This window comes from Halichoerus grypus, chromosome 1, assembly GCF_964656455.1.
Source record: "Halichoerus grypus chromosome 1, mHalGry1.hap1.1, whole genome shotgun sequence".
Lineage (NCBI taxonomy): Eukaryota > Metazoa > Chordata > Mammalia > Carnivora > Phocidae > Halichoerus > Halichoerus grypus.
The window spans coordinates 206,508,452-206,535,571 of NC_135712.1; the positions used below are offsets into that span (position 1 = coordinate 206,508,452).

Sequence of the window (27,120 nt, forward strand, 5' to 3'; positions counted from 1 at the left end):
AAGTGCTTAATGGACATGGGATTGCTGTATGATGTTCCCTTGCATGGCTGTACTACAATTTACTTATCCGTTCTACAGTTAATGTGCATCTAGGTTGTTTCCCACGGGGGGCTATTAAAAGCAATGCTACAGGTGGATGGGGATCAGCTAGATGGGGGATGGGTATTAAGGAGGGCACTTGTTATGATGAGCACTGGGTGTTGTATGTAAGTGATGAATCTTCTACTCCTAACACCAATATTATACAGTATGTCAACTAACTAGAATTTGATTAAAAATTTGAAAGGAAAAAAAAAAGCAATGCTACTTTTCTGGGATGAGGCTTAGAAAATCCCATGTGGGACCCCCCAGGGTGACAAGAAAGCAACATTCTCCAGATGGTGTAGCTACCAGATTGTGAAGCCTCTGTTATCATGGGTTTCTGAGTGACTGTGTGGAGCAGAGTATATTTCCATCTGTACAAAGTTTAGAAACAGACACAACTAAGCCATATTCTCAGGGGTTGCATACTTCAGTGGTGAAACTATAAAGATAGGCAGGAACTGCTTATCATAAAAGGACCCTGGTTACCTCTGAGGAAAAAGGTGGTTTGCAATTGGAAAGAGCTTCTGGGATAATGTCTACAAACTAATGATCTTACAAATCATTTAATAATTTTTAATCATGTGATACATTTATGTGTATGCTCTTTTCTGTATGTGTGTTATATTTCACAATTTTTTAAGGTTAAAAAAGCAAAGGATTAAAAAGTTCTATAAAGTGATATTGAAACAAGTGAAAATCTGCATATCCTTATAAGGGATGGCAACTATCATTTCCTACTTGTGAGTCTTACTCAGTCTGTGTGGCTCACCAGATTCCTGGCTCCTGTCTTTAAGGAGATGAGTCGCCAAGAGCTGAATTACACAGATGTCTTAGTTTGGGATCTCCTAAAGGCAGATCCTGAGACAAAAATTTGAAGGCGAGTAGTTTCTCTGGGAGGTGACCCCAAGACACATCAGTAGGACAATAAGGAAGTAAGACAGAGAAGAGTAGGCAGCCAGTAAAGGATGTGTTAAAGAGAAAGTTACCCCCATGGACAACTGGGACTCAATCCCATTGGTTACTTCTGGGAGATATCACAGAACATGCATCTCAGAGCCTTCCCACATAAAGGTGAGGGAGCTGAGGTATTTATCCACCAATGCCATTACTTTTATTGCTTGAGGGCAGCTTTCAAGGGGCATTAACATCCTGGTATTTGTGATTCCTTCTGGCATGTCCAAGCATGTTCGTGTGTCAGGAGAAATACTCTCAGGCAGGGTCACTGGATTTCACAGAAAGCAGCCAAAGGGCAGATACCAATGAGTGTGAAGAGGTTAATAGCCTCTGCTACACGGGGCTTCCTGCAGCTCTTGGGTGCAAGACTTAGCCTAGCATATTCCTTCATTTCGAGGTGAGTCTGCTGTACAACATAGAGCCTATAGTTAAGACAGAATTGTGGACTTAAAAACTTATTAAGAGAGTAGATCTCATGTTGTTTCTTATCACAGAAGGAAAAAAGCAAAGAGACACAAGATCTTGGAGGTGATGGATACCTTTATTACCTTGATTGTGGTGATGGCATCATAGATATGTGCTTATGTCCAAACTCATCAAAATGTGTGCATTCAATTAGCATACTATTTTGTATATTAGGTATCCCTCAATAAAGCTGGGGGGGAAAGACTTAGTCTGACAGATACTTCTTACACTCTCTGTCATCTGGAGTCATGCCTATGTTTGGGATGCCCCATTCCAAGGGGGAGGGGGATTAATCCTGGAGACTGACCATGATGTCCTCTTTGCTGGGTCCCAGGAGAAGGATCCCGTGCTGGGTGTGATCACCTATGTGGGGCTGAGCATCTCTCTGCTGTGCCTCCTCCTGGCAGCCCTCACCTTCCTGCTGTGCAAAACCATCCAGAACACCAGCACCTCGATCCACCTGCAGCTCTCAATCTCCCTCTTCCTGGCCCAGTTGCTCTTCCTCACGGCCATCAACCGGACCGAGATCAAGGTACTGACATTGTCACAGAGGAGCCCCTGCCCTGTCCCAGGGGTGCTCAGTTCATGGAGCTGTGCTGCAATGATACCTTAATAAACTGGGCTTGGGTTCTGGGGAGGGTAGAGGGGTAAGTAGTCTATTTCACACTGACTAATGAACTAGAAGACAAACCCTCTCCTGACAACTCAACCATCTACATGAGAGTTCTCTCCAATGGCAAAGTATGGTACAGGTCCTGGGGCCACCCTCCTCCCTGATAGTCCCTCCTGGTGACATCTTTCCCCTCCCCCAGGTGCTGTGTGCCATCATTGCGGGTGCCCTACACTATCTCTACCTGGCGTCCTTCACCTGGATGCTGCTGGAGGGTCTGAATCTCTTCCTCACTGCACGCAACCTGACAGTGGTCAACTACTCCAGTGTGAGCAAGTTCATGAAGAAGTTCATGTTCCCCGTGGGCTATGGAGTCCCAGCTATAATTGTGGCCATTTCTGCTGTGATCAAGTCTGACCTTTATGGAACACCTGATCGGTGAGCTCAACTCTCACCCTATGCTGTGGACAGTTTTAAGGGCAGTGTTAACGATGATGATTGGGATATCCACGTCGAAACCACTCTCCTTTCCCCTCGGTTGTAACAGCTCTAACCTCTTTCCTGGTGAGGCGAGAAAGATGACAGTAAAAGTGTGGAAGGTTTGGGGTGCTTGGGTGGCTCAGTCTGTTAAGCATCTGCCTTCAGCTCAGGTCATGATCCCAGGGTCCTGGGATCAAGTCCCATGTCGGGGGTCCCTGCTCAGCGGGGAGTCTGTTTCTTCCTCTCCCTCTGCCCCTCCCCCTGCTCATGTTCTCTCTCTCGCTCTCAAATAAATAAATAAAATCTTAAAAAAAAAAAAAAAGAGTGTGGAAGGTTCTGGAAAGAAGGCATTTTGTGGTTAGGTCCCAGTTTCATCCTTCCCATAATTTGGGACCTCGAGTCCTCAAGTCTCAGTGCCCCCATTAGCGAAACAGGGATAACAGTTGTCCCTATGGTCCCACCCTCATGATGCTGGTCTAAAACTTCAGCAGGACTGTGCTTGTAAAATGTTTAGTGTAGCATTAACACATGGTAGTGAACAATCAAAGCCTTCATTGTCATCCACTGACATTTTCAGGAGATGTTGGCAAAGCATCGGGAAAAGTGTTCATTTCATGTGCTTTCTCTGATCTCTCTTTGTGCCCCTTTTCCCATTGTTCCCAGCTGCTGGCTCAACCTGGACCAGGGATTCATCTGGAGTTTCCTTGGCCCCGTCTGTGCCATTATCTGTGTGAGTTTGTGGCTCCAGGGTTCCCGACCGAAGAAGAAGCACTGGGCATGCTGGGTGCAAGACAGCATAAGGGGCATACATTTTCTCCGCTGTATGAATTGATTTTTCCACCTGCTACCAATTCAATCCCACGTGCAGGGAGGTGGGAATTGTGTGCAATTTACAGCGGACACGGTGCATTATTTTAACTTGCATTCTGCATGATCTGTGTCATTCCTGCAGGTGAATTTAGTTCTTTTTCTCCTGGTCCTTTGGATTTTAAAAAGGAAACTTTCCTCTCTCAACAGTGAAGTGTCAACCATCCAGAATATAAGGTAAGGTGGGGTAAATGGTATTTTCTGACCCCCTCTTTTCTCTACTTATGCTCCATTGGTCCCTCCTACACATCCACACACACATACGCCCCACAAACAAGTTCCAGGAGCTAGCAAACCCAGTGTCACAGTTAATGAGAGCCTGTATTAGCTGTAGTACGGGCTAAGCTTCAGTGACAAAAAGACCCTAAGAAAGGAGTGAAATAGAAGTTTATTTCATTCGCATGTCACAGTCCAAAGGTGAGCAGTCCAGGGCTAGTGGGGAATCTCAGCTCCACAAAGTAATCCAGAGACCTGAGTCCTTTCTAGTTTGTTGCTCCATATTCCCCAGGATGTTTCCTTGCCAGTATCCCATCCATGGGAAGAAGCTGCATGTTCCACATTTGCCCGTATCTCAAGGGCTAGACCTTGATCACACAGTAACACCTACCTTCAAGGCAGGCCGGGAAATGTAGTCCTAACTGGGTAGCCACGTGTCCTTGATAAAACTCAAAAAAGGAAGGATCCAGCACTAAAATGAAAAAGAGGAGAATGGGGAAAAAAAACAGCAATTTCTGCCACATAACACAGATGCAATAGGTTTGGGAAGGATTTCTATTAAAATATATTTTGTATGATATTATTTCACAACATTTTGGACGATGAGGACTTTTTCATTTGCAGCATCCATTTTATGTGAACATGTAATTTGTTGTTGATTTCATTGTAATCACAAAAATAGTGCATTTGTTCAAAAATTTTTCAAAAGTTTTTAAAATATATAAAGTAAAATCTGAAAGCAGCTAACTCCTCCCTTTCTTTTCTCCTTCCACTTCTCAGGGAAGCCAGAGGTAACAAAGTGTATGATATGTATAATATTTTCCCCAGACCTTTTTCTGGGCTGTGCATGTTCTGTAGAACAGACAGGCATGCACCCAGTAGCATCACGCTACGCAAATTGTTCCCCAACTAGCTTTTCTCACTTATGTATTACTATATTTTCTAATTAGGGATATATAGATACGTAAGTAAGGTGACCTTACATCCTCGTTTGCCTGGGATGGTCCCAGTTATGCCTGTTGACCCATTGTAATTGTTAATTAGCACCACATCTGCCTCAAAAGCCTCCCTGTCTGGATAATAAATTATATGACACTTCATCTATAAATGATATAATGAGAGAGATAAAGAGCACCCAGTTTTAGAATGCTTTATATATGTACTAATTTTGTTTTACATACTTTCCTAAATACTTTACATATGTTAAAGTCCCATTTAATCTTGGCAGCAACTGTGTGAAATAGGGTTATTATAAAGATGAGGGAACTGAGTTATTGAAAGGTAAAGTAATTTGTCCAAGGTCACAAGCCAATTAGTTCTGCCTTGGGTTTAAACCCAGCCAGAGTAGCTCCAGAGTCCTCACCATTAATAACCACACAATAGGGTGTCCATGTCCATTATTAGCTTTTTCACATCATTGTGTATGACTCCCTTCAGGATGCTGACACTCAAAACGACAGCTCAGCTCTTCATCCTGGGCTGCACATGGTTCCTGGGCATCCTGCAGGTGGGTCCAGCTGCCCATGTCATGGCTTACCTCTTCACCATCATCAACAGCCTGCAGGGCTTCTTCATCTTCTTGGTGTATTGCCTCCTCAGCCAGCAGGTAAACAACGACCCCTTTTGTTATTGTCATAAAGATAAATATTTGGAGGTATATACGTTAATGAACATTTAAATCTATGTTCTCTAAATTTTCATATGAGCTGTGAGCCATGTGTAAACACTATCCATATCTTCTCTACTTTAAGATGTTATTGATTGTAAGATACATCAATTTATTAACAGCTTTCAGAAAGTAAATAATTGCTACATCAAGGAAATATGTTTTTCATCAGCTTTCCCATTTTTAATAGTCGCTATTGCTGGGTAACAAACAACCTAAAAAAATCTCAGTAGCCTAAACACAAATATTTACTTTTCTCATTCTCAAGTCTGAAGGATGATTGAAGTTCAGCTCATCTTGTCTGGATTCAGCTTGGCTTGGCTCCAGGATGCAGATCATGTTCAGGTCTGCTCCTTGTGACTCATCCTGAGGTTTGGCAGAAAGGGAGTGGCAACCTAGGATATGTTCTTCTCATGACAGTAGCTAAATCACAAGAAAACAAGCCCGACTGGGCAAGGCCATTTCAAGCCTTGTGGTCCTGCTTGCATCACTTCCACTGACATTCCATTGGCCAAGGAAAGTCATATGCCCAAGCCCAAAGTCAAGGGAAAAGAACCCTCCACCCATCATGAGGCTAAGTATTACACCATGAGCGTGTACTATGACAGAGGAGTGAATAATTGAAATCCATAATGCAATCTGCCACACCACTTAAATACCTGAATTCTTAAACATATTTCCATGTGAGGGTATAGTCTCCATACTAATATGTTTTAATAGCTCTATGATGGCATTACATAATAAGTTAATTTTTCCAACATGTTATTATGAACATTTTCAAGCATACAAAAAAGTTAAAAGAATTAGGCAATGAACATATATATGCCAATCACTTCGATTACCTTTGTAATTATTTGTGTTATCACATGTCTATCCACATATCCATTCTCCACTGCTAAGTCCCTAGTAACCACTATTCTACTTTCTGGCTCAACTAATTTGACTCTTACAGGGATCTCATATATGTGGAATCAGACATGATTTGTCCTTTTGTGTCTGGCTTCTTTCACTCAGCATGATGTCTTCATGGTTCATCCATGTTGTAGCCTGTGTCGGAACTTCCTTCCTTTCTAGGGCTCCATAAATAATATTCCATATACATATATACCACATGTTGTAGGGAAACTCTTTTTAATAATGTTTTTATTCTCTTCCTGACTCACTGTTTTTATTCTCTTCCTGATTCACCAATGTTAACAAAAACTTTCCAGTATTTTCTTTGATATTCCAGGTCCGAAAGTGGGTTGGAGAGATCATGAAATCTAAATCTGAGTCTGAGACTTATACACTTTCCACCAAGTTTGGCGCTGACTCAAAACCCAGTGAAGTAAGAGAGCTTGTGACTTGCTCTAATGCTTCCCCCCCTAACACACCAATCCCCTCTCCCCGTCTTAGTATGAGCTCCCTTGCCCAGCAGGAATGGCAGAGAGCTCTTCCTGATGACCTGGCTTGCATTTCCCATTCTCACTATATTGTTCCTCAGTGACTCTTCCCTGATCACTGATAGTGCTTAAGCTAGCTTGTGTATATATTCTTGTCATACAAAGGAATAGGGGTAAGACATATCACCAGCACCACTACCATCTAAAGTAGAATATTTTGGGGGGTAGACTTACAATCACCAACATAGCAGAGTGGTCACCATCCTCTGAAATCCTGCTGTCCTGTGGAGAGGTGAATGTAAGCCCAGTGGGATTAGTAGATACCATGGAAAAGAGAGGGACTCCACCCTAGATGTTCTACATAATTATAAGGGAGGGGTACATGGAATAATGGGAACTGCCTGGGAAAGGAAATGGTCCTGTTAGTAAGAAGACCTCTGTGGAACTCAGTGGCTGGTATCCACCCATTCTTCCATTGATTTAACTCAGGCTCAATGCACTACCTTGTACCTCTCTATAGTTTTCCTTTATTTGTCTTTTTGGAGAAATTAGAGAATTATTGAGTCACTAAAAACACATCTCTCCCTATTTGGAGGGCAGAAAGGAGAATTCATTCTAAATCTTTCAAAAAGGACCAAAAGGAAAACAGGACCAGGAAAAAAGGTTTAGGGCATGTCAAGTGATCAGAAAAAAATTTTATGAATATTAGGTTTAATCATGCCCAATAAAAGTAAAATTGTAAAAGGTGCTGGCTGCTAACTGTGACCTTTGAAAGACTTCCCAGATAATCCAAAATAATTTCCAAAGTTTCCCGCACTCCAATAACTGGAGATATTTTATTATCATTACTTAACATTGTGGAAGTTGAATAAGATGATCGTATCTTTGAAAGGGGGCTATATATATTAGTTACCTGTAAGAAATACATTCACTTTAATTTTTTTGTATTTGTATCTGATTTTATGTTTTTATTATGTTCAGTTAGCCACTGTGTAGTACATCATTAGTTTTTGATGTAGTGTTCAATGATTCATTAGTTGCGTATAACATTTACAATTTTAATTAAAATAATTTCTTAAGCTTTTATTTTTCTAGGCACAGGATATGATTAAAAAGCTAAAAAAAAAAAAATCCCTTCACTTTCCATGGACAAATTTGCCCTTGGGTTAAATTTCTAGCTCTGTTCCCTAGAAACTTGTTAACATTGAAAGGCCAGCTGTGTAACCAGGCAATATTGTTTGTAAAAAGTCATGTTTGACTGGGCAGGGAGTTCTGTGAATGAACCATAAATAGTAGGAGGGGAATGATAGCTTTGGACTTCCTGCATACAATGACTCATTCCTCAACCAGGCCAGGAAATTCTATCCTCATGGGCTGCTGTAGGAGGTATTGGTTTTCTTGTGGGACTTGGGGCTTTTAAACCATCCTGTAACATATGGGTGGTAAAAACTATATTTGTTGAGTTCTACAATGTGTCAAGGTACTGTAGTAGGTAATGGGCCTACAAAAGGAATAAGACCAACACAGTCTCTGCTTTCATGGGGCTTAGAGTCTAGCCTTTCTTCATAGACACAAATTAACTTAAATTCTGGAGCAGGCTACTATGTCTTAAATTTTTTCAAAAAAAAAACAAAGAATTCTTCATATGGGATTTTTGAGAAGTCCTCCCATATAAGCTGCAGAAGGCCACACCTGACGTAGGATTCCAAAATGCTAGATTGTGTCATCCTTGCATGCTGGATGGAGCTCTTGTCACTAGGGACTTACTAACAAGCTCTGAACAAGCCATAATAACCCACTTTTTGACCAGTTTGATCCAGTTCAGATGCCATATTAATCCTCCAGATGACTTCAAGATCATTACCATCTAATTATAATAACAAAAAACATAACTACCTGCAACATGACAGATCCCACTGTGCCCATTTAAGGGAAGAACAGAGGTGGCACTCTAATCCTAGAAGCCTCCTCCCCCTTCCTTGAAACACCCCACCCCAGGTCAGCTTGCTTACCAGTCCCTTAATTACCCTAACCCCACAAAACCCTAACAATGACCTAATCGGGGAGAAGGTGCCTTTAGAACATGAGCTCCCCTTCTCTGTTCTCTGGCCATTGAATAAATCACCTCCTTGCCATCAAATACTGTTTTGTTATTTGGCTGTTCAGCAAATGGTATTGAGTAGGCAAAGAACCTACCACTTCCGTAACACTCTCTGCCTTTAATCCACTTCTGCTCTTTCTTTCTGTTTTGTTGGTGGTAGTGGTTTGTTTTGTTTCATCCTTACATCTACCTTTAATCTAAACATCTTTTGTGGGGGGATGTTTTTTCAGAGCAAGTGAAGAGAAAATATTCAAACTAGAACATTCAACTCCACGTGGAAAGTCACACCCATGGATCTGGTTGGCATGGTGAACAACAAAGCTGAGGACAAGGGAAATCATTACAGATGTCATCCTTGGAGAGGAAAGGTTTAGCCTTTACTCCCTGAAATGTTTGTTCTGCATATTGGGCTCTCAATAAATGTGTGTTTCATTGGATTTCTCTTCACTATCATGTGTTCAGCCAGTGCTTGTCCCTGGATGCCCAAATAATGGCCTTTGCAAATACTCCCTTGATGTTTTGTAAAAAAGGTAGCCCCTTCCAAGGCCTTTCCTCACTTTCTTATACTCACTCATTCTGACCCTGCTCTTTAAACTCATCCAGTCCTTCAGACCATCAGCTTCTCCCAAACCATCAGCTTTACCTCCTTTCTTATCCAGGCTAAATCTCATGATCAACCATGTCAAGTGATTTTCTCCCATACTTTCAACACATTGCTCCCTTGTTCTGATTCTATAACTAGCTGGGAAAACTTCAATCCAGGACCAATCCAACAATGGTAGTACTGCAGATTGTCTGCTCAGCAGTCTTCACCAAATCATATGCTCCTTATTAATAGAACCTTCATTGTTTGCAGACTTGGGACAGCAATATGCCTGGACACATGGGGCCAGTTGAGATTGGTTTAAGCCCAGTTATTCTCAACTAGAAGTGATTCCCCCCACTGGGGGACATCTGACAATGTCTGAAGACATTTTTTGTTGTCATGACTGGAGAAAGGCGGGGAATGCTACTGCCATCTATGTGGTAAAGGCTAGGAATGCTGCTAAACATCCTACAAGGCACAAGACAGCTCCCACATACACACCACAAAGGATTATCAATCCCCAAATGTCAGTAGTGCTGAGGTGGAGAAACCCTAGTCTAAACTAAGCATAATGATCGTATTCCTATTTGCTAGAGATTGTTTTAGGATGGGTGCATTCAGACCAATTCTAGACAATGAGATATAAGAAACACCTACTGGAAAATACTTTTTCTCCTTGATAAAAACAAAACAAATTCAAGAAGAACCTGACCATTACTTCCTCTTTTTGGCTGTTATACAATAATGTGATGCTTAGAGAGAAGGTACCACATAAACACTGAGGATGGAAGAGTGAAAAGATGAAAATAATCTGGGCTTTTATGACATTGTTGAGCTGCTGAACCAAACCTAGGACTTCCTCTTATGTGAGACAAATAAGCCCCTATTGTTAAGCCACTTTAGGTCAGGTAATGTTACTTGCAGTCCAAAGCATCCTTCCTTATGAACAGACCACATCTCTTAGCCACTTTTCCATCAGGGCAGTGAGATCCCAGAATCACTCATCTTGGAGTCATTACAAATATATGCTTTCTGATCTAAACAAGACTCTCCATGTTACCTGGAACTTGCTCTTCTTATCCTGAATCAACTTCCCTTCATGGAAGGTTACAGTTTTTCACTTCCTTCCTCAATCCTCATCACCTTTCCCTTTATGTGAGGCAGAAGACCTTGTCTCCTACTTCACAGCGATAATAAACACCAGCTGATGGAAACTACCTTAACTTCCTGATGTTCTTTACAAATACATCCACATCCATACCCACCCTTGCTTCCTTCCCTCATCAATGCCAATAGTCCCCTCCTCCATTCTTCTACAACGGCAAAGAGGTCCCTCCTCTTGTTTAAGGCTAATCCTTCCCTCTATGCTTTGCTCATCCCCTCCTGCCTGTTTGGGGACCTTTCTCCACTGATATCTCCTCTCTCTGTATTGAGTCTTCCACCTCTCTGACATCCTCTCTCCTGGTTCTTCCCCAGTGGTATTTAAATATGCTAAAAAGAGGTCAGGAAACTTTTTCTGCAAAAGGCTGAATAACAAATATTTTAGATTTTTCAGAATACGTGTGTGTGTGAGTGCCCCCTTAGAAATATAACAACAATGTCTAGCTCGCTGGCCATACAAAAACAGGCTGCACTCAAGATTTGACCCCCCCCCCCCCGCAAGGCATAGTTTGCTGGCCCCTGTGCTAAAGAAAGAGAAATGGTAGATGCAAGAAAATGGCCACTTGTACATTTCTCAATTCCTCTCTACCCCCTACACTAATATATCTACTCAGCAAAAGTCTGCTGGGACCAATGGCAGCTGGGTAAGGATGAGAGTGGTATCTCTGGGGAAATCCCCAAAGGAAAATCTGGGGTTGAAATGTCTCCCCCATGCACCAGGTGGCGAGTCCCAAGATAAGCTGAAGAGCACTCTAGGCTGAAGATCAAACACCATCTGTTCCAGGAAGAGTCTGGCCCACAGGGGTCCATGGACATCCTGGGATAGGCCAGCAGCACTCCCGTGTGTGTGTGTGTGTGTGTGTGTGTGTGTGTGTGTGTGTGATCCCTCTGGCCCTCAACAGGAACCCTGCTCCTAAATCTAGAAGGGACCAAGGAGACTGGGGAACAAGGAGGTGCCAAGGAGGTGGAGAATCCATCTCCTTCCATCACTTGGGAAACTGCCCCTGCTTAGAGTTCTCAACCCCCAGGTCTGAGCCCCAAGAAGAAAGGACAACATTGAGAGGTCCTAGTAGCTGGAAAAAGGATGAACTGATCTAATTGACACCCAACAAATAGAGCTGCTGGAGTAGATAGATGACTTAAAACAAGAATAATTCCAATAAGAATTGAACACAATAAAATAAGAATGTAAGGAGATTCAAGTACAGCACCAAAATGCTTTATGGAACTAAATAAAAATGGAATAATTAAAAAGAGAAAATTTTCTGGGTAAATTAAAGAAGAGTGTGGTCACTGTCAAGAGCCTAATCAGTGGCTTGGAAGACCACATGGAAGAAATCTCTTAAAGCACAGAGCAAAATGCCAAAAGAAGAAAATTATGAAGGAAAAAAAAATTAGTCTGGGAGTCCCAGGAGATCTGACATGAGAATAATAGGGGGTTTGGGAAGAGTAGGGGGGAGGCATTCAGGTCCCTTCTACCCAAAAAATCCTCCCTGCTGCAATTACCTCTCTCTTTCTCCCTCTCTCTCTCTCCCTCTCTCTTCAACAGTCAAAATTCTAGAAACGTTGTTTACGCTCTGCTGTCCCCACTTCCTCCCACCCCCTCACTACTCAGCTGCTACAGTCTCATTTCTGCCTCCACCACACCCAGGAATGGCTCAGTGTCCCAAATGCTTCCTCAGTGCTAAAGATGGAGGCTTCTCAATCTATTCTAACTTGACATTTGGGTCACAGTTGACTCCATTGGTCCTCTCTTCTTCTTTTTTTAATAATCAAGTATTTTTATTTTTTCCAAGTTTTCCAGGTTTATTTTTATTTTTTCCAGGTTTTTTCCAGGTTTACTGGCACCTCCTTGCTCCCCAGTCTCCTTGCTCCCTGTTTATAATTAACAGATAAAAGTTGTACAACATGATGGTTTGATCTACATATGCATTATCCCCTTTACTTCTGGAAGCTTTCTCTTCTGTTGGTTTTCTTGGTACTGCACTATCCTATAAGGGCGATCAACTCATCCCAGTTTGCCCAGCACTTTCCATCTTTAGCACTGAGAGTCCCATGTCCCAGAACCCCTCCATCCCAGGCAAACCAGAACCACATCACAAGCCTGTCTTCTCCTGGTCCAGAGTGTCTCAATTTGGGTTCCCCCAAGAGCAAATACCGAGACAAGGATTCAAGTGTAAGTAGTTTTTTGGAGGTGATCCCCAGAAACACCAGCAGGAGGGTGAAGAAGTGAGTCAGGGAAAGAAAGGCAGCCAGTACAAGATGTGTTCAAAGATGTGTTATCGAACAGGCTACCACTGCAGGCAATGGAAGCTCAATCCCAGTGGGGACCTCTGGGTGAGCACAGGGACACACTTCAAACTCATCTCATCTGAGGGGTGAGGGAGCTGGGGTATGTGTACACTAAGTCCAGGCTTTGGCTGAGAGCCCTTCCAGAAAGCATTTCCCTGTTAGCCCTTCTCACCTGCCATGTGCCAGACCAGGAAGACTCTGGTGGCAGCTGCTGGCCATTAGAAGTAGCTGAAAATATGAGGATCAAGGATCTAAGTGGGCCATGACCACATCTGCTGCACACAAGATTCCATTCTTGAACTTCAGCAAGAGTTCATGAACCACCTAAATCTAAATGTGTCAGGGGCACCTGGCTGGCTCAGTCAGCAGAGCATACGACTCCTGATCCCAGGGTTGGGGGTTCGAGCCCCACACTGTGTGTAGAGATTACTTAAAAACAAAAAATCTTAATAAATAAATAAATGTATGGGGGTACCTGGGTGCTCAGTCAGTTAAGCATCTGACCCTTGATTTTGGCTCAGGTCATGATCTCAAGGTCCTGGGATCGAGCCCCGTGTCGGCTCCAAGCTCAACAGGGAGTCAGCTTGAGGATTCTCTCTCTCCCTCTGCCCCTCCCCTTGCTTGCATGCTTTCTCTCTGTCTCTCTAAAATAAATAAATCTTTTTTAAAAATTTTAAATAAATAAATGTGTTCATAAGCATTTTTTCTTCCTCAGCTCTAGGTATTAATAACTCCATCTTTCCTGTTGATTAAGTTGAAAACTTTGGGGTAATTCTTTACTCCTCTCTTTCTCTCACACCCCACATTTGATCCGTCTTCAAAATAGATTAATTTTCTTCCTAGCTGGTCCCTTTCCTCTCTCACCTGCATTATCATAATAGCCCCAGGAGAGCCACACAGATTATTATCAATAGACCCAGAACTCCATTCCTAGTCCCCTACCTCAGCCCAGGATGTCTGTTCCACCACACCACTCAGGTCCCTTCCCATAATTGCCAGCCAAGATAAGAACTACAAGGTTGGGGTCCTCAGGGATAATTCAGGTTTACAGACAGTCCCTTGAAAGGTGGCAGGTGCTACAGAAAGAGATCAACCATTGGAGGCACAGATTGAGTCCAAATATCAGCTCTGCAACTTATCCACTCAATGACAATGGGCAAGGCTCAGTTTCCCCAGCTATAAAATGGGGTTGGTAATTGTTCCAATCTCACAGAGTCATTGTGAAGATTCAGTGGGAGCTACTGTTTCTATCTAGCACACAATACATGCTTGATAAATCGTGGTTTTTGTTATTTTTATCCACCAAGAATGCCCAACCTTTGCTCCCCTGGACCCAAAGTGGTAAAGGGGACCTCCTTCACACTTATCTCTCTACCTAAAATTAGACAATCATGAGACATATGGAAGGGAGATAGGTTTGAGCCAGCTCCACTGTGGAACGCCCCCAGCATGACTCAAAGACGTGACCACAGCTCCATTTCCCCATTTTTCAACACACTAGGGGAAGATAAAGTTTCCTCTTCTGAGATGCAGAAACTTCCCCCGACCCAGATAAACAGTCACTTGGACCAACGACCCCTGGGTAGAGGGCTTAGAACAGGATGCCCACCCACTCTGCAGTCTATAGGATACATGGGGGGCTGGTTTCAGTACTGGTGAGTTGGGGCAGGTGTGGTGGTGGGAGGAGACAAATAGAGATGGGGACAGGAAATGAAGTGAATGCTAACCTCCCCCACTACCCCTCTGCTCGGAGCCTCCTTGTCATAATCACCTGCTCTCAGTCAATGCAAGGATTCTGCTACTCATCAAGGATTCTGCTACTCATCAATTGTTGATCAATAAATTGATCAGTTTGGAGAATGTCTACCTACCTTTGGATACAATTCAGGGATTGTCCAAAGGGATTGCCGTGTTGCGTTGTGTTCAGCTGCAGGGTAGTACCAGCCCCCAAGGGGGTGCTTTTCATTGTCATAATCACTGGAGGAACATCAGTCAATTAGTGGGTATTAAAGGCTGAATTGCATCTCCCCCAAAATCCGTGTTGAAGTCCTAACCCCCAGTATGTCAGATGTGACTGTATTTTGAGGTAGGGTCTTTGAAGAGGTATTAATGAAAATGAAGTCATTACAATGGGCCCTAATCCAATATGGTCTGTGTCTTTATAAAAAGAAGAGATTAGGACACAGATACACATAAGGGGAAGTCCATGTGAAGACACAGGGAGAAGGGGGTCATCTAGAAGTCAAGGAGAGACACCTCCCCAGAAACCAACCACTTCGACACTTTGATCTCAGACATCAGCCTCCAGAACAGTGAGACAATAAATTTCTCTCATTTAAGCCAGTCTATGGTGCTTTATTATGGCAGCCCCAGCAAACCAACACAGTGGTCAAAGACCATGCCGTGAACTTACATCTTGAGTTCTAATATTGCAAGAGCTAATAGCCCAAGAAGGTCTGCTCAGAAATGAACCGCGTCTCCAGTGAATCACCTGCTACAGACTGAATTATGGGCCCTCGCCCAATTCATTTGTTAAATCCTAACCCACAATGTGATGGGCCTTTGGGAGGTGATTAGGTCATGAGGGTAGAACTCTTGTGCCCTTATAACAGGGACCCTAGAGAGCTTTCACCCTTTCCAGCATGGGAGAACACAGCAAGAAGATGGCCATCCACGAATCAGAAAGTGGGCCCTCGTTACACATTATGCCTTGATCTTGGACTTTCCAGCTTCCAGAATTTCAATAAATAAACCTCTCTTGTTTATAAGCCACTCAGTTTACAGTTTTCTGGTATAACAGCATGAACAGACTAAGACACCATCCGATTGAACAAGCCCACGGGGCGCCTGGGTGGCTCAGTCAGTTAAGCGTCTGCTTTCGGCTCAGGTCATGATCTCTGGATCCTGGGATTGAGCCCCACGTTGGGCTCCCTGCTCAGCAGGGGAGTCTGCTTCTCCCTCTGCCTCTGCCCCTGTTTGTGTGCACTCTCCCTCGCTCACTCTCTCTCCCAAATAAATAAATAAAATCTTAAAAAAAAAAAAAAAACAAGCCCTCAAATCCTCACCCTAGAAATGCTCTCACTTGCACCCAAGGGGACTTGCAACATCCAAGCTCCTGGTTCCATCTTAGGTGTATCCATGTCAGCTCATGGAGAGGCAGTCTTCCGTGGAAGGGCAGAAGGTTCTCATCCCCAAGAGCCAAGGAGCACTGGGTATGGACCCACACCCACCCTCAGCTGTGAGGTTCAACAGGAACACTTCCGCTCACAGATCCAATATGTAGTCTTGTCACAAGAGAGGTCATTCCAGGTGCCACCTTTGTTCATGCTGGCACAGTCCTCGTCATAGATGTTGTTGGGTTCCTCTGGGTCCCAAAAGCTGGAGGGAGGAAAAGTGGGCATGGGGAGGGATGAATAGGTGGAGCTCAGGGGTTTTCAGAGCATTATATGTGATACTGTGACAGTGGATACATGACATCATACATTTGTCAAAACTCGTAGAATGCACAGCACTTGGAGTGAACCCTAATATAAACTATGGACTTTAGTTCATAATAATGTATCCATATTGGTTCATCACTTGTAACAAATGTGCCACACAGAATGCAACAGGTTAATAATAGGGGAAATTATGTGCAGGAGAGAAGGAATATATGAAACATTTCTCTGTACCTGCTGCTCAAATTTTCTGTAAAAAATAAAGTCTATTAATTAAAGAAAGAATATGGGGAGAGAAGGCAAGGTCTTCGTGGTTCAAGGCTCTTCCATCCTAATCATTTCTTCAGCTTTTCAGAATTATCTGAAGCTGCCACATTATCCCCTTCACCCCAGCTTGTCTGCCTTAACTCAGCCCCACCTCCCCGTTCGCCAGGACAGTCTCCTGCTCCTGAATCCGTGTCCTGCATCTGGTCAGTTTCTGCCTCCTCTTACAAAGAACCCTTCCTTCGCCCCTGCAATCCTCCCAACCTTCCAGGTATTGTAGTGTCTTAGATCACATTCCCTTAAAGCAGAGCCTGATTTGGCAATTCAGGTGCATGGAATTTATTAAGAGATGCTCTCAGGAGAGAAGGAGTGAGAGAAGCAGGATGGGGCAGGGGGAGGAGTTGAGCAGAGATGTGGGTTCAGTCTGGTCTAGCCTCAGCCTGATCCGACAGGGAGCTGCGGAGTATGAATAACACCACAGAGTTATCTCGACTTGTGACAAGGGATCCAGGCTTCTCTCAGCCACTCATTGGCTATGGGCTGACCCCACTGGGAGTGGAGTAACCTTCTAGCTGAGCAGGCCTCCATTGGGCTGAGGACAACTCTCCAGAGAAAGCATAACCGTGAGCCTTAAGCAGTCAGTGCCCCCTACTGGAGGAGGGCTGCACCCGCCCCACGAAGGGGTCTGAGCTGAGCACCCACAGCACCACACTATGCCACGCCTTCTCTATTCACAGAGCTGTGCCTTCTTCCAGGAATCTTTTTTTTATTTTTAAGATTGATTGATTGATTGATTTCAGAGAGAGAGAGAGAGAGCACAAGCGGGAGGGGCAGAGGGAGAGGGAGAGACGATCTCAAGCAGACTTCACGCTGAGTGTGGAACCAACAGGGGGCTGGATCTCACAACCTTGAGATTATAACCTGAGCTGAAATCAAGAGTCATTTAACCAACTGCACCACCCAGGTGCCCCATTCTTCCAGGAATCTTTAATAAAAAATGAGATCCCCTGTCAGGACACTAATATCTCTAATATATAAAGAGCTCTTAAAAATAAATAAGAAGGGATGCCTAGGTGGTTCAGTCAGTTAAGCGTCTGTCTTAGGCTCAGGTCATGATCCCAGGGAGCCCCATATCAAGCTCCCTGCTCAATGGATAGCCTGCTTCTCCCTCTCCCTCTGCTGCTCCCCCTGCTTGTACTCTCTCTCTCTCTCTCTCTCTCTCTCTGTGTGTCAAATAAATAAATAAATACAATCTTTAAAAAAAGAAATAAAAATGAGGCACCTGGGTGGCTCAGTTGTTAAGCATCTGCTTTCGGCTCAGGTCATGATCACAGGGTCCTGGGATCGAGCCCTGCATTGGGCTCCCTGCTCTGCAGGAAGCCTGCTTCTCTTTCTCCCACTGCCCCTGTTTGTGTTCCCTCTCTCACTGTGTCTCTACCAAATAAATAAATAAAATCTTTTTTAAAAAATAAAATAAATAAGAAATAAATAAGAAGAAAATCTCAATATAAAAATATACCAGTGATATGAACAAACACTTCACAGAAAAGTTAATACCTGTTGCTATTAAACATATGAGAAGATACCCAATCTCAGTCATTATAAGAGAAATGCAAATTAATACTATATTGTGATTCCATTTTCACCTACAATTAATCCATCAAAAATTACAAAAGTTAGATGAATTTTTGATGAAGAAAAATAGCCAAGCCAGTGAAAGAATAAACTGGTATAACCACTATGGGGGACAATTTGTTAACATTTACCTAAATATAAATACGTACATTCCTTGAGAAAGTAAAGTATAATGGCTAAGAGTATAGACTTTGCTTTTTTAAGATTTTTTTTTTAATTTATTTGAGAGAGAGAGCACAGAGGGAGAGTGAGAAGGAGAAGCAGACTCCCTGCTGAGCTGAGAGCCCAACACAGAACTCGATCCCAGGACCCTGGGATCATGACCTGAGCAGAAGGCAGACGCTTAACGACTGAGCCGCCCAGGCGCCCAGAAGTATAGACTTTAAAGTTAGGTTGGTTGGCACTATTACCTGCTAGCTCTCTCACCCGAGGCAAGTTGGTTAACCTCTCTGTGCCTCAGTCTCCTCATCTTTAAAATGGAGATGACAAGAAATAGGATAAAATAAAATGGAGATGATAATAGTACTTTCCTTATAGGATTATTAAAAAGATTAAACAAATGGGTTAATATATGTAAAGTGCAGAGAGTCGGAGACAGAGACACAGAGACACAGAGATCCTGCTCATCCTCTTGGCAAATCAAAAGCTTCCTCTTCCTTCTGCACTGTCGCCACCCTTCCTTTCTTTTTTCCCCGCAGCCATTGACCTGGGGACCTGACGTATTTGAGCAGTTGTGCTGAAAGGAGGAGATGTTGCAATGGAGGAAAATTTAAAAGGTACAGGGACCAGAAGCCCTACCGGCAAAAAAACACCCTTGAGCCTCCTCTATCCAGCCTGGTCTGGGGTTCTAGAGAATCTTCTGGCTCGGACTACACAAAGACCCACAGGGAGCAGAGACCCAAAGAGCCCTCGATACTTGCCTCAGAGTGACAGGTGACCCATCCAGCCACTTCCAGTCCCCTTCATGTTCCCTGTCATTCAGCCCCAGCCAGTACACCCGTGGAGAGCCATGAGCCTTGGCCACAAAGTTCTGTAAGTACAAACTCCATTCAGCCATCAATTTAATTACATCAAATATAAGTGGTCTAAAAACACCAATTAAGAGCCAGAAATTGTCAGATTGAATTTACAAAACGAGAGATGAACCATGAGAGACTATGGACTCTGAGAAACAAACAGGGTTTTAGGGGGGAGGGGGGAGGGGGGATTGGTTAGCCCGGTGATGGGTATTAAGGAGGGCACGTACTGCATGGAGCACTGGGTGTTATACGAAAACAGTGGATCGTGGATCACTACATCAAAAACTAATGATGTATTGTATGGTGACTAACATAACATAATAAAATTTAAAAAACAAAACAAGACCCATCTATATGCTGCCGACAAGAAATCCACTTGAAAATAATGACACAGATAGATTAAAGTAAAAAGGTGGGGAAAGATAAACCATGCAAACATCTGGGCTCAAATCCCAGCTCTGACACTCGCTAGCTGTAAGTGACCACAGGCAAGTTTCTTAACTGTATTGTGCCTCAGTTTCCTCATCTGTGAAGTACAAATAGTATGTACTGTGTACAAATTTTGCTATCTAACCATGGTAGCATCAGATCATTGCAGTTGCTTACAAAATGCCAATTCTCCTCCACAGGTGGAATTATTTCCCTACCACCTAAAAGCATAGGAGGACCTATGTGACTTGCTTTGTGAGTACAAGTAAGTGGAAGCTTTCAGAGTTGCCCCTTAACTTTCACCATTGAGTTACAGGGGCTGTCTGTTATCTCAGCAGAACATAACCTCTCCTGACTCACACACTAAGTAACAGGGTTGTTGTAAGGATTACGTTAATGTAAGATATAAGACGTCTGGAATACAGCCTGGAGAATAGAAAGTGCTAAGAGATAGCCATTATTATATCTCCAGGTTAGAGAAAAAACTGAGACTCAGGATAAGAAACACAATCAGGATTTAAACTCAAGTAGAGTATGTCCTCTCAACCTTGCTATTAAAAGTCTTAGTGGCTCAAAAGCAATTCCAATTTCTCTCCATCCAGACCAGGGAAGGATATGTGATTCCCACTGATTCTCAAGGGCTTGGAAGGGACAGATCACCTGTTCAGCAAAGCTACTGATGATGACCAAGTGAGAGTAATTCTCCTGGCAGAACTTCCGGGCTTCATCCCATGACTTGGTGGTTGGGGAGAAGTAGTAACACTTCCCCTCAAAGGGTAGCCAACCCTCTGGGCAGGTGACCTTGGTACAGTCTGGGGACAGAATAAGATGCTGTCAGAATGGCCCCAGAGCCAGGGTCATGTACATGGTGTGCCATATACAGTTGTGCAGGCTGTGCACAGCTCAATTCCAGGGGGCACCATTCAGACAGACTGCAGTGAGAATTGCCCCCCATGGATTTGTGCAATGTGCCAGCTCTGTCATGCCTCCCATCTCAGGGCAGTTCCCCAAGTTCCACTCACCTAATAAGCCCCGAAGTTCTACTAGGGACTGGTTGGTGTGAGTTCTTATGCGGTCAATGTCCTTCTTCAGGCCAGCTATCCCCGCCATGCCAGTCACTGTCAGTAGAGATGGGCTGGAAGGTTAGAAACCCAAACCCCCATCTACCCACCCACCCACCACTGACTGCAAACACACAAGACAGAAGCAAGATCTGTGCCCCCCACTGCACCCTCTTTCTAGTGAGTGGTGCTAGAACTCAAAATGATATGTGCAGTGCCTAGAGAGAGTCCTAGAGTGGCTCAGAGGAGGAACTGATCTCTGAGCCTTGGGGAAGAGTGGAGATGGTGGACTATCCAGAGGAAGATGGTAACGCAGTATCTGTGAGAGGGAGAGGGAGCCTCCACAGGCAGGGGCCACCTTGGAAGCCGAGGTAGAGAGGCAAGTGTGTTGGGGAAGGCTGAGGCAGTAGAGGTCAAGGCAAACCTCACAGGAGCTAAAGCTCAAAGTAGGATGAGGTCTGATGTCCAGGTCCTTGAATGCTAAGCCAAGAGTTTCATGTTGGAAATGTTGGAGAGGTTGTGGAGAAAGGGGAACCCTCTTACGCTGTTGGTGGGAATGCAAGTTGGTATAGCCACTTTGGAAAACAGTGTGGAGGTTCCTCATAAAATTAAAAATAGAACTACCCTATGACCCAGCAATTGCACTTCTGGGTATTTACCCCAGAGACACAGATGTAGTGAAAAGAAGGGCCATATGCACCCCAATGTTCATAGCAGCAATGTCCGCAATAGCCAAACTGTGGAAAAAGCCGAGATGCCCTTCAACAGATGAATGGATAAAGAAGATGTGGTCCATATATACAATGGAATATTACTCAGCCATGAGGAAGGATGAATACCCAACTTTTACATCAACATGGATGGGACTGGAGGAGATTATGCTAAGTGATATAAGTCAAGCAGAGAAAGTCAATTATCATATGGTTTCACTTATTTGTGGAACAGAAGGAATAGCACAGAGGACATTAGGAGAAGGAAGGGAAAAATGAAGGGGGGGAAATTGGAGGGGGAGACGAGCCATGAGAGACTATGGACTCCGAGAAACAAACTGAGCATTTTAGAGGGAAGGGGGGGTGGGGGATGGGTTAGCCCGGTGATGGGTATTAAGGAGGGCACATACTGCATGGAGCACTGGGTGTTATATGCAAACAATGAATCATGGAACACTACATCAAAAACTAATGATGTAATGTATGGTGACTAACATAACATAATAAAAAAAATCTAAAAAAAATAATAAAAATAATTAAAAATAAAACATAAATAAATAAATAAACTAATGATGTACTGTATGGTGACTAACATAACATAATAAAATTAAATTTAAAAAAAAAGAGTTTCGTGTTGGACTCTGGGCAGTGAGAAACCATCAGTGGATTTTGAGCAGAACAGTGGCTTGATCGGAGATGTGCAGAGAAGGCATGCACATATAATGGAACAATTTTCAGACTTCAACAAACATGGTGAAGGCTGTGCCAGCCCAGAAGACTTTGCTACAACTAATGTGTGTATTCCCACTAGTCCCACACAAAAGTGCCCTCTTCCAGCTTGACACCCTTCCCTCTTACTGCCATTCCCAGTCCATCTCTAGGTCCAGTCACTTTTACCTCCTAAACCTTTCTGCTCTACCCACTTCTGTTCATCTTCATGGCCACAACTCTCATCCAAGCCACCATCACCTCTCACCTGTCCAACTGCACCATCCTCCTCCCTTGTACTTATGATGTTGCCTCCTACCACAGGGCCTTTGCATATACCTGAAAGCCTCAACCTCTCACGTGATTAATTTTTTCTCTTCCCTCAATCAACTGTAGTGCTCTTTCGCTAGGGAAGCCCTGTATGACCCTCCCAAAGATAAGGTCAAGATCCCTAATTAGATTTTTTTCATAGAATGATCTTCCTTTGGACTATTCATTGAGATTTGGAATTGTATGCTCATTTGAGTGATAATTTGGTAAATGGCTCTCAATACCTGCCTGTGCTGTCCAACAGAAATAAAATATAAACCACATACATAAATTTAAATGTTCTAATGGCCATGTTTTTTAAGTCAAAAGAAGCAGGCAAAATTAATTTGAATGTTATTTCTTTACTTATCCCAATATATCCAAAGTATAATTTCAATGAGTAATCAATATTAAAGATTATTATTATTAATATTGTTGAGATATTTTACATTCTTTTTCTGTAGCAAGTCTTTGACATTGGTGTATATTTCACAATTACAGCACATCTCAGTTCGGAATGACCACACTGCAAGTGCTCAATAGCCAGTGACTCATGGCCACCATACTGGACAGTGAAGGTCTAGACACACATGCACACAAACACGCACACACACTCCACAGGAACAGGAACTGTGCTGGATGTGTTCACTATCCTACCCGTGCCCCAATACCTAACACAAGACTTGGCAAAGATGGGATTGGAAGTGGTCTTGGAGTTGGGTTTGAGGGGTCATGTTGGGTGTTCAATATGGATGGCATGAAGGGACAATTGAAAGCACTCACCATTTGCTTGCCACGCCATCTGCTGAAAGGTTAATATCTTCAGCTCTTCCACCATCTCCTGGTCTATGAGGAAGAATCCATCTTGAGCCCAAGTCCTTCCATGCCCAATGCTCAGTTTCTCCCCATGCCCCATCCTCTTCTTACTCACACTTAATCAGGGTCACAGCCAGACCAGTGCAGCCCAGGAGCAGTGACACCACCACCAGCAGGCACAGATACACCACCAGTCTCTCCTCCTGGTAGCACCCAGGACACCTGGACTTCTGACTGAGGTGGGTCACTGGAGTTACTGGGGGATGAGGACGGGGACAGAGAGACCAATATTGGTGCTTCAGAGAGTGAGGAAGAGACACTTGAGCCTCTCTCCGAAAGCAGAGGGACAGAGATCCGTGGTCATGGCTGTATCACCAGATGGGGTCAGCAAGAGAGGGTCAAGGGAAAAGAACCCTGAAGAAGCCCAGAAGAGCACTTACTGTGCTCCAGGGCCACCCCTTTCCCAAATGTAGCCCCCTTCCCATCTCCAAACGAAGCCACACCTCCATCCCCATCTCCACTTCCAAATCCAACACCATCACTGTAACCTAACACAACTACAACCTAACCTAGAATGCTGAAGAGAACTTACTATGTGCCAAGTATCATGTCACATCCTTATTATCTTATTGGATCCTCATCCTTATGACATAGATGTAACTATTATTCCCAATTTGCAAATAACTAACCTGAAGGCTTGGAGAGGTCATGTATGACTTGGACCCAGCACTGCTCCTAACATTTATGATGCATTATCTTGTACTCTCCAGCATCCCCTGCCCAAGCTGCTCCCCATTCTAGGATGCTTAAGGGCCTTTGCATCAGCGGCAGAGAATGTTTCCCGTACCTTATGCAAGTAGGAGGTGGGGCCTGAAGAGTATCAGGCAGACTCCCTGGGTCCCTCAGGGTCTGGTCTAGACTCAGAAAGGAAGAGCTTTTGAAAGGACACTTTTCTCTGCCCCAGGGTCTTCCTCTGGGGTCATAGGTCTGATTCAAGCATACTTGCAATCATGACAGGGAAGATAGGGGCCCACCTGGAGGGCATGAGGACTTACTAGCTAGGGATGACTGGAACGGAGGATGCTCCAGATTGACACCTGGGAGAAAGGGAGAGAAAAGTTTATTCAAAAGTTGTTGGGGGAAAAAGAGTTGCTGAAAGACTCTGTCTTCCAAGATGAACACCTCCCCCAACCCATCTGATTTGTTCTCTGGTCAGAATTGAGGAACTGGAGGGAAGACTTCCAGGTGTCCCCTCCCAGACTTCTTAAAGGGTCTTCCCACTGCTCACCCAGTTGAGGAGATGTGCGGGGGACAGGGGTGAGGTCCAGGCCTAGAAGGGGTCAGAAAGACAATGGTTATGCAGACCAGGGCTTCATCCAGGTAAACCAAAAGGCCCCAGCCCTAGATTCTCACCTTTGATCTTTGGGGACTTGCAGGGAAGTGGGGGGTTCTCCATTTTCCTTCCTGGGGTGGGGAGGGGGAGGAATGGTTGCTCAGGCCCAGAGCAGGACAAAACCAGCACTGGGTCTCCTGTACCCCCAGCCCCAGCTCACCTGCTCTCGGAGGCCTTGGTGGAGCCAGTGAATCTGTAGAAGAGAAGTTCAGAATTAGAGCTGGTATGAGGGTCGGAAACAGATTGGAGGCAGTGATGGAACCAGGACTGGGACTAAAATGGAGGGCTAGGGATAGGGTTGAGCACAAGAATGTAATTGGGAGTAGGGATGGGGTTAATTGGGGGTAAGGATGGGGGTAGATGATGAGGATTAAGATAGAGTGACCGACCATCCTGGATCACCCAGGACTTGCCCAGTTTTAAAACTGGAAGTCCCACATCCCAGGAAATCACTCAGTCCTGAGCAAACTGGGACAACTGTTCACCCTCGGTTAAAGACACAGATGAGTTTGGGCTAGGGTTGCAGTCAAGCTGTGGTTGGGATGAGGATGGGATTGAAGATGGGTTGGGGACAGTGGTAGACATGGCATTAGGGTTGTGATTCAGGATGTGGTAGAGATAAAGATTGGGACTGGAGCTGCACTGGGGTAGGAGGAGGAAGTCACAGTTAGGTTTTAGCTGCGTTGAAGTAGGGTGATGACTTTGGATTTAGAAATAAAGATGGGGGTGGAGATTGGGCTGCAATCAGAGATGGGGAGGGGGCTAACTTTGGGGAAGGGATAGCACTGATGATCAGATGGAGGAGTCCATCCTGGTGGTGGGTTTGAGAACTGGATGGGACCAAGTGGGAGCTGAGAGACAGACAAACAGCTGAGCCTAGTTCACCTCCTACCTCATTCTGGGCCCCACGGTGCCCAGGGACCTCCCAGGTTGGTCTCACTCCAGATTAAATAGTGGTGGATGCAGCACCCCACCCCTCATGGAATGGCCACTGTCCAAGGACAGCAACACAGCACAGTCAACCTTCAGGGCCCTAGTGGGAGCTGGCTCGGGGAAACCTCAAAGCCTTCATTTTTTTTTAAAGCCTTCACTTTTATACCCACTTAGCAGACTCTTGATGAGTCCTGGGCCAGGTATGGAGCACCCAAGTCTCAAGGTCGATCTGGGCCCAGAGTGTGAATGTGAGGAAGTTGGGGAGCCACTGGTGCACTCACAGTTTTATGAAACACCAGCTTTCATGTCCCAGGACCTTTGCATCTACCAGTTCTCTACTGGGCTTCTCTTCCTAACAAACTCCAACTCATCCTTTAAGTCCCACTCCAATATCCCCTCCTCTGACCCCAATCTCCCACCACTCAATTCCCCTTGAGATTTCCCCATTCTCCTGGTCCTTCCCTTCTCAGACCTGCTCACCTGAGGCTGTGCCCAGAACTGCCTCTCCCATCAGACAGAGAGATCCTCAAGGGCAGGGTGGAGACACAGACACATACTCCTGCCAACATGGTGCCTGGCACGAGCTGGGTACACAGGAGGCTGATTGTGTGTCTATAATGCCCAGCTAATGTCCCCTGGGGACCCTGCTTTCCCCAGGCTACAGAACACACATTCCTTCACCTGGCCTCTGAGAAGTCCTCTTACCTGGCTTGGGAGGAAGATCCTTGTAGGGTGGCGCCATGTTCTCATAATCATCACCATCCTCCTCCTCCTCCTCTCTGGTCCCTTCCAGAGGAAAGGCAAGTGAGAGCCCAGCCCATTCCCTCTGTCCCTCAGGCCCTAGTTTACAGCCACAGGGTGGGGAATACTGTAATCTGGGTCCCGACCATCCCTGGCCCCCAGCTCAAGCCTGGCCAGGGCCATACCTGGCAGGTCCTGGCACCCAGAGTTGGTATACATGTACATGGTGGCAGCTCACCCAGGAGCCTGAGAGGCAGAGGCAGAGCTGGACAGCTTCTGCCTCCTGTACCTCCTGCTCAGGTGCCTGGGGCTTCTCTCAGTTCCCTTTTTCGTCAAAAGTCAAGTACATGCAAATCCACCTTAAGGGGAAACACTTAACCACACACACACACACACACACACACACACACACACACCTTTCTTCCAGTTTGGATTCACGCACAGGAGTGACAAAGACAGCAACCCCTGCATTCGAGTGCGAGGCCCTGGGTGGAAAAGATGGATAAGCTCCTTCCTTCAAGGAACTTTCCATCAAGACAAGACAGACACTGAAATAGCATAAACATAGAAATAAACAATATGGTTTGGTTTTTTATTTTATTTCCAGTAGTCACTAAGCATTATTTAAAAATAAAATTAGGGGCACCTGGGTGGCTCAGTCGTTAAGTGTCTGCCTTCGGCTCAGGTCATGATCTTGGGGTCCTGGGATCGAGCCCCGCATTGGGCTCCCTGCTCAGCGGGAAGCCTGCTTCTCCTTCTCTCCTCCCCCTGCTTGTGTTCCCTCTCTCGCTGTGTCTCTCT

General features: G+C 44.6%; 2 protein-coding genes across 5 annotated transcripts in view; one reads left to right on the forward strand and one right to left on the reverse strand.

Annotated features, from left to right (window-relative positions):
• Window positions 1-9,262, forward strand: part of ADGRE3 (adhesion G protein-coupled receptor E3) — a 39,187-nt gene extending 29,925 nt beyond the window's left edge. The window contains exons 10-16 of the mRNA XM_036066532.2: window positions 1,838-2,035; window positions 2,316-2,551; window positions 3,257-3,323; window positions 3,546-3,637; window positions 5,114-5,282; window positions 6,574-6,669; window positions 9,056-9,262. Of these exons, the coding sequence (XP_035922425.2) occupies window positions 1,838-2,035; window positions 2,316-2,551; window positions 3,257-3,323; window positions 3,546-3,637; window positions 5,114-5,282; window positions 6,574-6,669; window positions 9,056-9,064 (867 nt within the window). The 3' untranslated portion in view covers window positions 9,065-9,262. The remainder of the gene's footprint in view (window positions 1-1,837; window positions 2,036-2,315; window positions 2,552-3,256; window positions 3,324-3,545; window positions 3,638-5,113; window positions 5,283-6,573; window positions 6,670-9,055) is intronic.
• Window positions 5,500-26,623, reverse strand: CLEC17A (C-type lectin domain containing 17A). Of its 4 annotated transcripts, XR_013440971.1 has the most exons (14): window positions 26,505-26,623; window positions 26,284-26,364; window positions 24,806-24,838; window positions 24,666-24,716; window positions 24,541-24,582; window positions 24,308-24,349; window positions 23,368-23,508; window positions 23,220-23,282; window positions 20,671-20,766; window positions 20,309-20,460; window positions 19,121-19,230; window positions 15,930-16,242; window positions 14,736-14,841; window positions 5,500-7,006 (listed from the first exon to the last, which is right to left on the reverse strand). XR_013440971.1 is itself a non-coding variant. In XM_036066540.2 (12 exons), the coding sequence occupies exons 1-12, from the start codon at window positions 26,542-26,544 to the stop codon at window positions 16,110-16,112; spliced, it is 984 nt and encodes a 327-aa protein (XP_035922433.2). In that variant the 5' UTR covers window positions 26,545-26,623; the 3' UTR covers window positions 15,199-16,109. The 4 variants fall into 4 exon arrangements, 2 of the variants coding, with proteins under 2 accessions (XP_035922433.2, XP_035922434.2); XR_004909056.2 differs by having other exon boundaries at window positions 5,500-14,841; XM_036066540.2 differs by lacking the exons at window positions 5,500-7,006; window positions 14,736-14,841 and having other exon boundaries at window positions 15,199-16,242.
• Window positions 26,624-27,120: the final 497 nt, after the last annotated feature.

Excerpts from the sequence above, each read along its gene's own strand:
- CLEC17A (XM_036066540.2), bottom strand. The coding sequence starts at position 26,544 with ATGTACATGTATACCAACTCTGGGTGCCAGGACCTGCCAG. Across the intron at positions 24,583-24,665 it reads CAAGTCCCCAAAGATCAAAG|GCCTGGACCTCACCCCTGTC; the intron begins GTGAGAATCTAG and ends GACCCCTTCTAG. Across the intron at positions 20,461-20,670 it reads AGAACTTCGGGGCTTATTAG|ACTGTACCAAGGTCACCTGC; the intron begins GTGAGTGGAACT and ends TTCTGTCCCCAG.